At 42.7% G+C, this 15,761-nt stretch overlaps 1 protein-coding gene across 2 annotated transcripts in view; it reads left to right on the plus strand.

Annotated features, from left to right (window-relative positions):
• The window catches only part of CUNH3orf52 (chromosome unknown C3orf52 homolog), a 31,610-nt gene extending 17,644 nt beyond the window's left edge, over positions 1-13,966 (plus strand). Inside the window, exons 4-6 of one of the 2 annotated variants that reach the window (XM_070406170.1) lie at positions 2,654-2,724; positions 7,486-7,667; positions 12,534-13,966. In XM_070406170.1, the coding sequence (XP_070262271.1) occupies positions 2,654-2,724; positions 7,486-7,667; positions 12,534-12,538 (258 nt within the window). In that variant the 3' untranslated portion in view covers positions 12,539-13,966. Of the gene's footprint in view, positions 1-2,653; positions 2,725-7,485; positions 7,668-8,082; positions 8,143-12,533 lie in introns of those variants that run through there. The other variant, XM_070406169.1, reaches the window with a different exon arrangement.
• Positions 13,967-15,761: the final 1,795 nt, after the last annotated feature.

The following is a 15,761-nucleotide window of genomic DNA, read 5'->3' on the forward strand; positions in this document are numbered from 1 at the left end:
ATGTTAATCATTCACCTGAGACCCATATCTCTCACTCTATGGGTGTTTTCAGCAGATCACTGTGTAGTGGCAAAGGAACTGAGGGTGCTTTCTCAGCCAAGGTCACAGGCCTCTGAGCCGGTTTCTTCTCTAATCAATGAGAATCACTGAGTTCTCCCTGTATACCCACAGGTGCATATGAGATGCATAGAAAGAACCTTGTAAAATATTTTTAAAAAACTATCTGACTTGCAGATGATAAAAGGTGCAGTGAAGTGAAAAGATTCCTGTTCCCCACCTCCATCCCCCTCAATACGGCTTCCCAATCAAATATGTTCAGGATTAAAAATGAGGAACTTGGGGAAATCACTTTTATTGTCAGGTCGAGAATCTCCCTTTCTCCCATTAGGCCAGCTTCCAAAAGTTTCTGGAGAAGGAAGGTAAGTGGGAGTGTATATTGGAATGCTATGTCCTCTCTTTTGCTTTATTGTCTTGCGTTTGTGAACACAGCTTTTCTAGCCCCTCTCATATTTCACCGCCCGAGTGCTGTCTTAGGGTTGGGGCCATTCCTCTGCTAAAGTCAGCCCATTAGCTATGTGCATGTGCTGGATGCAGGAGTTAGCATGGCACCTATGATAACCTAGGAGAAGGTATTTCTCTTATTCTGGAAGCTGTTTTCTATTTAGCCAATAAGCCTGACTCTGATAATCAGCTCACTAGGCTCCTAGCTCAGTCTGCACCCAGCCTCATAGGCCAAGTATGGGAGGCACCAGAACAAGGGGTGAGGAGCACCACCCCCATTTTTCTGGGTTTTTTTTTAGCCTAAAGTAGATTGTGTGGTTAACAGCTCCCAAATATATAAATATGTCCTAATTATAGCAGGGGACTATGCCACCTAAAAGAACCTTCCAGTGGACACTAAAAGTGATCTAGTGTACCACTCCATCTCTTAAAATTTTAACTTGAATTTTTTCTGAAAGCCTACTATGTACAAAACACTGTGCTAGGTCTTTAGGATTAACAAAGGAAGGGAGGAAGAGAGGGAGGGAGGGAATAGAAAGGTTGGAAGGAAGGTGTCAACATGAGAAAGTCCAAATCTGTAGAAAATTTTTATGAGTTTATTTGAGCAAACTGACACAAAATCTCAAATGCTCTCAAGAATGACTGTTTTGTGGTTTCTTTTATACCATGGGAATTAAGGAGGGAACATAAGGAAGATTACATGAAGGTGTGAGAAAGCAAGGCAGGGAAATCTCTGTGATTGAATTAAAGAATAGTTAACAAGATTATATGCTCCCTTGTGGATCTGAAAAAGAGGAATACTTCTGGCATTTCGAAGGTATGTTAACCAAGATGCCTAGATGCACAAAAGCAATGGATAAAATTTGCTTACGGCAAATTAAAACAATGTAAAGTACAATGTTATAATCTTCAAACTGGCAAAAAATCTAAAAATATGGTAACACTAAGTACCAGCAGGGCTGTGGGAAATGGATCATTTCTACCTTCCTAGGAGAAGAGTAAGATGAAGAGCAATTTGGCAAGATTTAGTTCCTTTGGTGATGTGCCTAATCATGGACCCACCAAGTCCATTTCTTGGCCTTTCTTCTCATATGTGTAAGAAACTCTTACACACATGAGAAAAGAGGCACAGAGATATTCAAGGGTGATAACTTCAGTATAGTTTGTACATAAATGGGAAAGTTGGTCCAACCATTTAGTGAAATCTATGCAGGAGTTAGGAGTTAGAGTGAAAGGCCTTCATATTCTAGATGTACCATTATGGGTGAATCCCAAACATAATTTCGAGTGAAAAGAAAAACGAAGTCATAGAAGATTGTGTAGACTATGGTGCATATTTTATTTTAATAAAACACAGATTAAATTATGTAGCGCTGATTGCACCAGGATGTATTACATTTATAAAAAACATGCATGAGAAGGAGTCATACCCTCTTTAGGACAATGGCTAGCACTAGGTGAGAGAGGAATTGTGTGTAAGAAGAGTAGCTTAGTTTGTTCTGTCTCTTAGAGTGAAAGGGTGAACTAGATGTGGTAAAATGTGAAGCAAAGAAACGTGGGTAGTGGGAACACAGGTGTCATTTTTTTGGGATGGCAATATTTCATGCATAAAATAAGAACTTCATTATCTTTGTAATTATACACCAGCCCCACTTGGTCCCATTTTTCAGGAAAAGTGCCTTACCTGTGGCTTAGCGTGGCTATTTCTTCTTACAATGAAGCTCTCAAGAAAGGAGGGAAAGCCCTTGTCCAGTGATGCACCAGGCCCTGAGTGGCCTGTTCTGCCGTCTTCCCAGCCACTGCCCTGTTCCCTCCTGCCCGAGTTCCTTGGGGTCTGGGTGGACACAGGCTGCAGACCCCTCTCTTCATTAAGGCCACAAAGTGTCAGTGCAATACATAAGAGATGTTGAAAATCCCAGCTTGGTCACATGATCCTTATCAAATGAGATTCTTTTACATGAGTGTGAACTTGATTTTTCGTTGGTGCTAGGCCCTCCTCTGTCTGCTTCTTGATCCAGAGTCTCTGGATAAGTTAGTTTCTAGCTAGTGTTGAATCCCCTTTGTCTAGGAGTACTTTTGCTTTGTCAGGTGATATGCAATAAGATCCAGCAGTCATGTGTGTGGTTATTTTACTTGTTCCTGTTTGTTTCAGCTCACAGATGTGTACAGCTCATCCCCATCTCTGAATCGTTATTTTACTTCAGTGAAAATAATGGACTTCAGGTAAGAATGTGGAGAATCTGGGAAGCAACACCATCATTTACCTAGAAGGACCTCCCAAGTCTCAAAGCACAAAGGGAACCAACAATAGAATTGTAGCTTGTCAGTGCTGGGCTCAACTCCCTTATTTTACAAAGGAGAAAAGTGAAGTCCAGATTAATTAGATAACTTAACAAGGTCACACCAAAGAGAGGAAAAGCCAGTCCCAGGCACACCATTCCTGTTTAACAGAGAATGCGTAAATGTGCTAAGGGTAGAAAAAGAAAGAGATCTCAGATAGTGATGTGATGGAAAAGATAGAAGCCATGTTTGACTTGTGATTTTGAGGAACCCAAGTAATATAGGAGTCCATGTTCCTTGCGTAATATTAAAAATATAAAGATATATACTACAGGGAAAGTAAAGGGCATATGTATATAGAGGAATCATTTGATTATCCTTTTGTATTGTAGGATAAAATTTACCTGACAAAGCTTTATCATCTACTATTCCTAAGATATCCTTGGAATGTGATCATCAAAGGCAATATTCCATTGAGGCCCCCCTCTCTGACCATGCATTTCCAAAGCCATAATATGAATAGACCTGGGAGGGGAAGCACGTAAAGCAGGTGGTAGCACAATGGGGACAAATGAAAATGCATCTGATGTCTGAAAACGCATATAGTGGCAGGTTGCCTTGGCAACACTGTTTCTCCTTCTTTATGGATTTCCTATGTACATGTGACCTTATGATGACTTTTGTTTTCTTTTAAACTTTATTTCTCAATTACAGTTTACATGCAATATTATTTTGTACTAGAGGCCGGTGCACGAAATTCATGCAAGGGGCTCAGCACTCGCAGCTGCCGTGGCTGCCTTGGCCCTTGCAGCCCCGGCTTCATCCGGAAGCTTGTCCGGAAGGTCGTTTGGCTGTCTGGTCTAATTAGCACACTACCCTTTTTTTATTATAGATTAGTTTCAGATGTACAGCCTAGTAGTTAGACAATCATATACTTTACAAAATGCTTCCCCTGATATTTTCAGTACCCATCTGACACCATATATCAGTGGTTCTCAACCTTCTGACCCTTTAAATACAGTTCCTCATGTTGTGACCCAACCATAAAATTATTTTCGTTGCTACTTCATAACTGTAATGTTGCTACTGTTATGAATTGTAATGTAAATATCTGATACGCAGGATGGTCTCAGGCGACCCCATAGGTTGAGAACCGCTGCTATATATAGTTATTATAATATTATTGACTATGAATCGAGTGTTATTTTTCTGAGCGGGATGCAAGGGTGGTTTCTTTCCTGGATTCTTGTCCAGGTTAGATTTGAAGAATGAAGCCACGATCAAAGGTAGTAGATGAAAAGGTGGAAATTTATTGGAAACAGGTACAGACTCCCACGTGGGGAGGGGGTCCCAAAGGGAGTAGCCCACTAGGATCCTTTTCCCTAAGGTTTATAAAGGCTGCAGTTCTTTGTCTCTTGATGCTTCCTTCTTATTGGTAAAATATCAACTTTAAAACTCAAACCCCTCGTGGTGTCCCCTTCTCTTTCTCCCCCTTCAGTGGTAGAATTCTCTCTATCTCCTGTGAAAATCTGTTTTCCTCTTTCTCCCATTTGTCAGCATTTCTCTATTCTCTGTGAAAGTTTGTTTCCTCTTTCTCCCCATATCCTGTGGCTTGTCCCTGTCTTCTTCGAATGGATGTCTTCTCTTTCCCCTTATTCTGTGGCACCTTTTGTTCCTCTGTGAATGAATGCCTTTTGGCAATTCCAAGCCCCTGACCAACTATGCCTTCCTCCCCCATGGACCCCCTAATTCCTAAAACTACCTAAACCTGCATATTTTACCCCTAAAAACTCTTTTCAACTGTATGACCCTATGTTGTACTTTACATCCCATGACTATTTTGTAACTACCAATCTTTACTTCTCAATCCCTTCACCTTTTTCACCCAGTCCCCCAACCCTCCTCCCATCTGACAATCATCAGTCTATTCTCTGTATATATGAATCTATTTCAATATTGCTTGTTTACTTTGTTCTTTAGATTCCACATACAAGTGAAATAATATAGTATTTGTCTTTCTCTGACTTATTTCACTTAGCATAATACCTTAGGTCAGTGGTCGGCAAACTCATTAGTCAGCAGAGCCAAATATCAACAGTACAAAGATTGAAATTTCTTTTGAGAGCCAAATTTTTTAAACTTAAACTATATAGGTAGGTACATTGTTATTAACTTAATTAGGGTGCTCCTAAGGCTTAGGAAGAGCCACACTCAAGAGGCCAAAAAGCCGCATGTGGCTCTCGAGCCGCAGTTTGCCGACCACGGCCCTAGGTCCATTCATGCTGTCACAAATAAGATCTCATCATTTCTATGGCCAAGTAAGGTGACTTCTTTGACATTGCTCATTTTAATCATAAGCCTTTGGTATTAAAACACCAATAGAAAATGGAGAAATGCATAATTAGACCCAACATGCTTTCCTCCGTGCACTTGCCCCAATTTGCAACTCAAAGATTGAGCCAAAGTTGAGAGCCACCTAGACTGAAGGGCTTTTCCAAGAACCCAGTCTCCTATTATGGCTTAGAGGACATGGGATTGTGTAATGGTTTGGGGTTGACACTGGGAAAAGCTGATCAGAAAAAGGAGTGAAACATGACTCAAAGTCTGAACACTTACTGTTACAGAATCTGCTTTTAAAAGTTATTGAAAAGGAAAACCCAAGGGTTTTAGTATTTTAGACAAAGAACTTTGTCTGGGAACATTTTTAAAAATCTAGGCAGAGTTTCAACTGAGGAACAAAAGCCATTGCCTCCAAAGCCGCCATTGCTGCCTGTGAGCAGGAGACAGCCACAGGCCTGTGGACATTTGTGTAGACACAAATCCTGACCTCAGTCCCAGCCCCGCTCAATAAAAACCTGGGAAATGCCCTTTGGTTCATCCGCTGCTGGACCCACTCAGGTGGTGGGCAGATGAGGCAAAGCCCACAGAGTTCTCTGCTTCTCTGAAAATCCCTCTTCTCTCCCAGGATTCAGCCTTGAGTACATTCACCCCAACACTCACTTGGTAGAATGACAATGGGTTGGCCAGGCTGCGTTAGACAGAGCAAACCTCTCATTCAGCATCTGGTCTGGCCTTATGAAAGTCAGCCTCTAGTCCTTTCCATAAGCCAGGGGTCCTCAAACTTTTTAAACAGGGGGCCAGTTCACTGTCCCTCAGACTGTTGGAGGGCCGGACTATAGTTTAAAAAAAAAAAACTATGAACAAATTCCTATGCACACTGCACATATCTTATTTTGAAGTAAAAAAACAAAACGGGAACAAATACAATATTTGTATTTGCATGTGGCCCGCGGGCCGTAGTTTGAGGACCCCTGCCATAAGCCAACCCTTTGCCCATGGGAGCATAAGGTGGCTGTGAGTCAAGATGTGACCATCCTTAGCGCTAATTAGAAGGTAAAACACAGGGAGCACCTGTACACTAGAGTTGCTGGCTTAGAGTTTGAAAGCAGTTTTCAGCCTGCCTGTAGTGGCGTCCTTGAAACTGTTTCCCCAGGGTCTGACTCTCATTCATTCTAAACCACAGGGTTTGGCACATTTCTTGGCTGTCTTTGTATAAACTTGTCAGCCACGTTAATGTTAAGGTGACCTCTGGCCACAAGAGGGAGCTCTTTGCTTGTCCTTAATAAGGGCAGCGCTTACTACCGGGACTAGCCTATTTATAAAACGCCCTAGGGCTAGGCAGCCGTGGGCAAACTACGGCCGGATCCGGCCAGTTTGAAATGAATAAAACTAAAAAAAAAAAAAAGACGGTACCCTTTTATGTAATGATGTTTACTTTGAATTTATATTAGTTCACACAAACATTCCATCCCTGCTTTTGTTCGGCCTCCTGTCCAGTTTAAGAGCCCATTGTGGCCCTCGAGCCAAAAAGTTTGCCCACCCCTGGGCTAGAGTCTCAGATGTGGCTACCTCTTAATTATTTTATTTCTTGCTCTTAATCTGGGTCATCTTGAAAGTAATAGGATAATTGTGGAAAACTTAAATGTTGATGTAGCATTTAACAGATAGTATCATCTACTCATTAACTGAGAATAGCCCTATGATTATTTTTATTTTGATAATGGGAAAAATTCCTTAGGTCTCCTTCTTGAGAGCACATTGCTGGGAGCCTCGGGAGTGGAAATGAGACAGAACAAGTTTCTTAGTTTGGGGACAAAGCAGGGAGGTGTGATTTGCTGCTGGTACACGGGGCGAGCGGTGGGAGACCAGGAGTTCTGCACCCCTGAAGGCAGGGAGCTTTGGGCCCTACCGTAAACACTAATGAACTGGCTAAAGCAATTTACTCTGACTAACCTGCACTTATTGGGGCAGGGAAAGGGGTGTTGTGTGAGCGAATGCAGAAGGGAACACAGGAGGAGAACAAGGCTTTCCTGGCCTGCCTGGGTGGTCAAAGGCTGGAGCTGGGGCAGACAGTGGGCCCTGGGCTCTTCCTTGACAATCGCTGGTCCATCTCTCCCTTCAGTGTCTTCTCTCAGTGGACTCCCAGGGGCTGTGTTCTAAGGGGGAGGAGGCGGTGAGGGTCACCGGAATATTCTGTGCTGGACCCGTGGAAGAGGATTCTTCCAGGGCAGCACACCTTTTGCTATTTTGTACTTGGAAGAACACGAGGAACTAAAAAAAAGAAATGTTATTGCTAAAACTAGTTTCCAGACTTGCAGTGCGATTCTGTTTCGTTTGACTTTCTCTGTTTAATTTGCCTTTTAGAGAGGAAAATGCCACAATAACCTACCACCTGCAGTTTGGGGTTCCATCGGAAGATGACAGTTTTATGAAGTATATGATGAGTGAGGAGTTGGTGCTGGGCATTTTGCTACAGGATTTCCATGACCAGAACCTGTCTGGCTGTGAGACTCTGGGGCTTGATCCGGAGTCCCTGTTGCTCTACGGTAAGTTGAGCACGTCCAAAAGTCAGAGTTGGGATGGTATACAAGTGAACCAGACTGGGGACAGAGGGTTCGGGTTGATTTCTGTGCAGGTGATGTTCCATGTTCTGTGGAGGTTACACAGTCTCTGTCCTCCAGACTGAGTAGTTGGGGGAAAATCATGGAAAAAGTAATTAAACTATAAAGATGAGGATTGCTGAAAGTTTTCTTGTTGTAGTTCACCCACATGCTAAGCCCCATACTCTACTTCATAATGTCATTAGTACAGGCATATCTCATTTCATTGTGCTTTATTGTGCTTCATGGATGTTGCATTTTTTTTTTTTAACAAATCAAAGGCAAGACCCTTCACTAGCAAAAAGATTTTTATTTGCTTTATTGTGATTCTCTCTTTATTATGGTGGTCTGGAACCCAAAGCACAATATCTTTGAAGTGTGACTATACTCTTCATGGAAACACCATGGTTTCATGAGAGAAGTAAGTGTTAAAGAGTTTGCAATAAACAATATAGCTAAATCATTGAAGTATTATCTCACTTGACAACTTATCTCTTCTTCTGTTGAAGGCCACTGAGTTCATTAAGAAATTAATAGAGAGATATAAAAAGGCAAATTGACCTATTTCCTTAGAAAAGTATAATAAATCTACTCATCTACTTTTAAAACTAAGAACAAAACAGGGAAAGTGATATGTTGTTAATACGCATAGAATATACCCCGCTTATCAGGAGAACTTTCCTGACAAGACTTGACAGAATGAAGGCGGGGAGGTGGAATGGCCACAGCGTTGACATGTCTTTCCATGTGTCTACTGAAGCTCTGGCCTTTCTCTGCATCTCTCCTCACTTCCTTCTGAGTCCTCCCTTAGAGATGCACTAGCTCTCCTTAGCCCCACAGGCCAACCATCTTGGGTGTCTCATTTTCTTGTGGACCCCCCATCAGAAACACTCTCCGCACATTAGCAGTAAATACCAGTGGAATGAATGAAAAAGGCAAATAGAAGGAGAAGTGTAGCACCAGGCACGGTGCCAGCAGCCCAGCTTCAGGAGAGTGGAACAGAGAGGTTATAAAGCACTCGTGGGACTTCAGCATGAGAGCGGGCGCTGATCATGATGGCTGAAGGTGAAGTAGATTAATCTCGGCCTAAGAACGCAGAAAGTTTTAGCAAGGAGTTCTTAAAGCTTTTTATACACACACAATACAACCCCCCCCCCCCCCCCCCCCCCGCCCCACACACACACTAAACAGAAATGATGACATTCAGAAGGCCAAATTTCAGTTCACTGGGAAAGTCTCATAAAGGAATAGTTTCCTCACAGAGCATCTGGATAAATAAAGTGTGTCTGTGGGCCAGGCAGACAGCATACATGTGTGGAATGGAGGGGTTATGCAACCTCCACAAGAATTTTAGAAAGAAAGAAACCTGAGGGGCCCCTCCTGTGTAGAGGTGAGAGGGGGAAATCTACCCTGCATGAGATGCGGTGGCCGCCTGCTGTGGTGACTGGCCTTGATTTTCCGAGCCCCATCTGCACATGTTGTGGTTACCGGCTCTTTCCAAATGTAGGCGAGGGACGGGGGAGGACTGTGAGAAAGGCTTCGGAGGATTGTGAGGTTGGGAGTATGATAAAGGGGGTGTTGCTTTAGAGGCCAGAGGACAGCTCAGCCGAAAAGCCTCAGAGACATTTCCCAGTCGGGCTCTGCCTCCGGCCCCAGGGATGCCACGTGAGTCAGCCGGTTGCTGCTCCCCAGGAGATTGTACTTTTCCTCTCAATCATTTCTTCTGGGGAACCCTGTGACCCCACATCCATTTTCCATAGCATGCCTGAGCAGCATTTCAGCCATTAAATATTTTCAGGACTATGGCTATCAGGCCCCTCTCAAATGGGTGGGTAGACAGTGACCATTTGGGAAGTGAGGAAGGAAAAAGACAAGAGAAGGCAGGCAGGGCAAGTGAGAGGTAAACTCCAATGAAAGAGAAGAGATGGCTGTGGCAGGGATAGGCTAGGCCCCTGGGAGGGACCCAGTGAACCCTGTGGGTGCTTAGGCCAGTTCCCCATGCTCACATGCTCTGAGGGCTTGCTGGGTTACCACCATGCCTGTGATGAGCTGGGCAGCTAGTTTTTCATAAAGATAATGTTCTAATTCTTCAAAGAGCAGAGATTCTTAACATTGTGGGGTTCGTATACTCCTTAGAGCAGTGGTTCTCAACCTTCTGGCCCTTTAAAACAGTTCCTCATGTTGTGACCCCCCAACCATAAAATTATTTTCTTTGCAACTTCATAACTGTAATTTTGCTACTGTTATGAATCGTAATGTAAATATCTGCTATGCAGGATGGTCTTAGCGATCCCTGTGTGAGGGTCATTCGACTGCCAAAGGGGTCGCGACCCACAGGTTGAGAACCGCTGCCTTAGAGGATGAGGACAACCAAGTACCTTCTCTCCAGAATAATAGGCACACAACTCCTCCCCCTACACAAAATTTTACAATTTCAGGGATTCCAAGGAGTCTCTGAGGCCAGTCTGAGGTTCTTTTGGGGTTCATATGTGTGTGTACTTTAGAGTCAGAACTTTAAGTTCGGCTCTAAGTTGGGTTCCTGGGGTATTTTGTGCGTATTTCTCATTTTCTCATTGTATTTCTGATTTGGAAATACAATGACTATTTGACCTAGCTGCAGGCATATTGTAATGCCCTTATAAAAATAAAAACTTTCCTTACTATAATAATCAAAAAGGATTTTAAAAAATATTGAGATATATAATTTTATTATAATTGACTTGAGATAGAATTGACTTGACACATATTTCCTAATGATTGCCACAATAAGTTCAGTTTATACCTGTCATCTCATATGGTTACTGTTAACGAACAAGAATGCAACTGAGTAAACTTAGAGATCTGAATGGCTTTATTGGATGATTCATGGATCTGGAAGCAGCCCATCTAGTAAACAGAGAGGTGCTCAGAGCAATTGTAAAAAATAGAAGGTTTTTATAAGCAGAAAAAGGGCGGGGCAAGGAAATGAAAAGAAAGGACTTCTGGCAAGGTGACCTTCCCTTGCTGGGAAGACAGGGGGTTTTATCAGGTAGGTGACCTCACTCTTACTGACCAGGAAATTCCAGGCTGATGCGTTTTCAGCCTTTTTCTGAGGCAGTAAGTCTTGGTGGGGCTTTGCAAAAGTGACTTCATTTTGAGTCTGTTGCTTTCTTTTTAACAATGAGAAATTTTTTTCCTTGTGGTGAGAACTTTTAGGATCTACCCTCTTAGAACTTTCAAATGTACCATACAGCAGTGTGAACTACGTCATCATGCTGTACATACACTCCAGTACTTACTTATAACAGGAAGTTTGTCCTTTTTAACCACTTTCACCCAAATTATCTCCCACCGAACTGATAATCTGCTTTCTTTCGCTATGAGTTTCTTTTTCTTTCTTTCTTTCTTTTTTTTTTTTTTTTATTAAATTTAGATTCCACATACAAGCGAGGCCATAAAATATTTGTCTGACTTATTTCACTTAAGCATAATACCCTCAAGGGTAAGGCATTTGTTTTTTTTAATGGATCAACCCTTCCCTCCCCTGTCTTTGAGCTTGTTCACATTCTGTATGGGTGGGGTCCCAGTCTGAGGAGTAGAAGTCTGTTTTGCAAATGTAAAACAGTGGCTTCCTTGGGACTTCAGGATCTATTTTGGATCTGGGTTAGTTATTTTGCACAGGTTTCTCATAAGTGAAGAAGTCAGCTGGCAGACTGAGGGCAATAAAGGCAAACCCGGGTTTCTGTGAGAACGGAGAGGACCGGGCTCCAGGCAGTGAGGACAGTGAATCGTGTTTGCAGATTTTGGGGTGTAAACTGATGAGCTGGTTCCTAGCAGAGAAGCCAGAGTGAATTCTATTCTTGGGGCATCAAGGGAAACCATTTTGGCTGTTCATCAATTCTCCAGAAAACTGGAAGAGTTTAGCCAAAGAACACTAATCCTCACTGAGGGCAGTTCTGCACCCCCCTCTCCCTCCAGGGATATTTGGCAATGGCTGGAGACATTTTTATTTTATTTTTTTTAAAAGAATAGTTTATTGATTTTTAGAGAGAAAGGAGGGGAGAGGGCAAGAGAAACATCGATGTGAGAGCACAACATTGAGTATCGACTGCCTCCTGCATACTTCCTACCGGGGAGCAAACCCACAATCTGGGCATGTGCCCTGACTGAGAATCCAATCAGCAACCGTTGGGTGCATGGACGACTCCTAACCAACTGAGCCACACCAGCCAGGGCTGTCTGGAGACATTTTTAGTTGTCACTATTGAGATTGTATGTTGGATACTAATATCTAGTGGTGAGGTCAGGGATTCTTCTTCTTACAGTGCTCTCTAGAACTACCCAGCCCCCAACGTCAACTGTGAGAACCCTGTGGCAGAGCATGAAGGGCTCTCTATGTAGTGTCCCAGGGCCTTGCGTGGGCACCACTCCCTTAGCCAGACTGGCTCACACCATTTCCCTCATCTGGATTTCTCATGACACATTGTGCACCTTTAAAAAAAAACCCTGAACATTTAGAGGTATTTTTATACTGAGATCATGAAAAAAGACTGAATGTTAAAATGTCCTCAGTATCCAAAAGGCCTCATCAAATGTTATTTTTCATGAATTATACCCAAACCAATGAGCGGACAATGTGATATTTGCCTTTTGGAAAGGATTCAGAGTTTGTGTTTGTGTGTGTGTTGACTGAAGAGGAAATTTTCTGTTAGAACTTTACAATATTCCAATTTTATACGAGTATATATTCAAACCAAATAAAGTCAAATGAAACTATGGGTGTTTAAATTAATCATAATTCTTAAACGTCTTTTGTTTGTGTTTTTTTTTCAGAGTGAAGTGGTAGAGGCCGGTCTGTGTCTGAAGCAGTGTTCCCTGAGCTGTGGGATGAAGATAACTCATTCTTTTTTACAGAAAAGATACTGTGAATTAACTGGAAGGATTTGAAATGACAAGAGGGCTAGGCACGGTCCTTTTTCTCCTGATTGTGCACAGTAGGACATCCAGCAAAACAGCAAGAGCTGCCCTGGTCCCACTGGTGGTAGAGGCAGGAAGCCAGATGGGACAGGGGTGACCGAGTAGCAGGGTGAACCTTCCAGTGTGAAGTCACTGCTATTCTTGAAGCGCTACCTGTCCCCACTGCCATGTGGACACTTTCTCTTTAGTGCTGGGGGTAGACTTTCGGGCAAGATCCTGCCAGCCTGTGCTGTTGGAGAGGCGACAGCAGGTGAGGGAGAATTGAGCCAGTGGCTCACTGAAATCCCCCTCCCGCTCAACATTATATTTAATCTACCTCTAAGCAAGCCTGTGAGGATAGGGAGGGCATTTAAGCCCAGAGAAGCATTGTTATGTGTCTACCTTCATAACCTGTAGCTGCATTTCTTAGCAAACCAGCTGTAAGCACATCATCCAATGTCACTGTGTTATCAATAGCTACAGAAAGGAAATGTACATTTAAAAATTATTTTGCATCTCCTCATTGTTCCTATGATTCCTGAACACCTCTCTTAAAGACATAATTCCCTGTGAGTTTTGAACACTTTGCTCTCATTTTGGATAGTTTTTCCATGTATATTTTCACAACCTTCCATCAGGGAATCGTTAAGAACCCTAACCATCTGCTAGAACTATTACACAAGTGCTTTTCATGGTCCAGTGTTATGGCCTTCTAGTAGGACTCAGTATCTTCAGGCATTGATCATAGATCTGATGAAAGATAGTTTTGAAACAGGAAGAACTGCTCTCTGAAACAGTTATAAGCTTAATGACAGTTCACTTACAGGGTGGGAGAATATTGGTAACTGGCTAGGTCATTTGCCTGTCATGAGGGATCAGAATTATTTGTTTTCTCAGGGAAATTGCTGGGAATTTTCCAGGAGAAAGAGTTTGTGGTCCTATAATGAGAGCTCTTTAGCCTAATATCTCAGTTAGGTTGACCTTAGGTGGAAGTTAGTATGGGGGCAGCTGTGTATGGGGGTATGTCTGAGTCTTGTCTCAGGTAGATTTGCCTTAAGCTCTTTAGGACCCAGGACTCTGGATAATGTGAAAACTTTCCTTATTATTAAACTAGAAGTTGCATTCATTGTAACACTGTCTCATTTTGAGGATAGTTCCTCAAACTAGCAAAACAGGTGAATTATCCTTCTTCCTCTTTATTTTTTATATGTCAAGTGTAAGCTTTAATGTATTTGTACTTTTTAGAGAATAATGAAGACTTTTCATGGAAAAGGATTTAAAAATATTTACAATAAATTATTTTTGCCCTCTGCGCTGTCCCATTTCCCTTTGCTTCATTGGTGGCGACTCTCCAGGGCCATGATTTGGGTTGGTGTTTTCTTGCAGTAAATGATGTTGGAAGTGATCTTTTCATTTCCCTGAGGGCAGCTTCCCCTTCTGAGGGAGTGAGATTGAACTGGCTGAGTCCTCCTCTCTGTTTCAGTGAGTGAAGGGTGGGTGCTTTGATCCCTTCCACTTCCTCCCAGAGCCCTCTCTGGCAGGGCCAGGTGTCTGAAGGGCCTGGGATTGGAAGGAAAGGTTGGTTCATATCTGGGATCAAGACAGGGTTGGTTTTCATCTTCCCTTCTCCTTTGGAAAGCACCAAGATGCAAATACCTTGTCCTGGGTTTTGACCACTTACAAGTCATAGAATTTTCCATAGAGTGCACTCTTTAGCCCACGTGGTGTGGAAAGACCTGAACTTTGTGATGAAAGCATTTGGAGGGTTTGGAAAAAACGGCACTTACATATACACTCCTCTGTTATCAGAGGTGGATAATGGGCATCACACATTTTAATGACGAGCATAACGCCTGGTGCATAATAAGGTTTTAACAAATACCTGTGAAATAATTGAACAATTTGAGACTGGTCTTTTGTGCAAGTCTTTTAGATATGGACCGAAAGGATACAGCCAGATCAGAGGAACCTGTCACCCCACTATTCCAACAAAAATTCTATCCACGTGTTCAATTCTTTTTTGCCTCACAATGTAACTTAGTCCTATAGATGTTTTAATAATGAGTTTTGCAGAAGACTATAGAAGACACCAGTGTAGAAGAAGACAATAAGAAGGAAGGAAACTTCTGGTCTTACAGGGATTCAGGCTCTGTATAGGTAAAACAAGAAACATCAAGGGGTGCGGGGGGAGTCAGGTGTTAAAATTAAATAAAGATAAAATATAGAGCTGTGGGTGGTCTGAGGAAAGAGTATCCAGTATAGTATAATTGGAAAAATATTTGCCTGGGAAGTAGGACATAAACTAACCCTGAAGCAGTGGTGGGATTTGAATAAAGAGGTTTGCCTTTCTTTACTTAAGTGCGTGTCTTACTAGGGTCAGGTGCACAGTCTCTCCTTGCCCCATTCAAAATCTGACCAGTGCTGAGAAAAATGGGAGTTATCTCTCTAAATCTTCCTCCTCTGCTCCCATTACTGTAAATTAAGGTAATTCACACTATTACTGCATTGCTGGCAGCTGCATGCAGACACATCCTTTAATACTTTATGATTAGAAAAGTATCCTTTTAGTGTTAGAAGGCAGTCCCCTCTTTTTATGGTTAAGAAACTGAGGCCTGGACAGGTGGGAGGACAAGCCCATAGCTCCCCAGTTTGGGGGAGCACAGCTCAGCCCACTAGGCAACCACACACCATCAAGGAGCATGAGTAGAGAGAGGACAGGGATGAGTTGAGAAGTGTGATCATCAGGCTGTAGAAGACTCTGGGATTATGATGATGCTCAATCCTTCCCCAAGTGCCTTGCAAAAGACCTCCTTGTGGGAAAGGGGGAGGGACTGAGAGCTGGGGCATGCTCAGATCCAGTGGCTTTCAAGTTGCTTTTTGAACGCAAGACGCTGACTTAGAAGAGAACAGAATCACAGAAATTTAAACAGAATCTCCTATTCTCTGAAGACTTCTGTGGAGTCCTGGGGCACACCTTTTTCATTCTGCCTATGCCCTTCCACCCCTGAGAATAGCTGTAGCCCTCGTTACCCAAGGTTGTCCTAATAATGTCCACATTTGAATTTATTTGTTGTCAACGGTCGATTTTCCTCACCTATCTTTGCC

The sequence above is a fragment of the Myotis yumanensis genome, unplaced genomic scaffold, assembly GCF_028538775.1.
Source record: "Myotis yumanensis isolate MYYU_CA2020_CCGP unplaced genomic scaffold, mMyoYum1.0.hap1 SCAF_2, whole genome shotgun sequence".
Lineage (NCBI taxonomy): Eukaryota > Metazoa > Chordata > Mammalia > Chiroptera > Vespertilionidae > Myotis > Myotis yumanensis.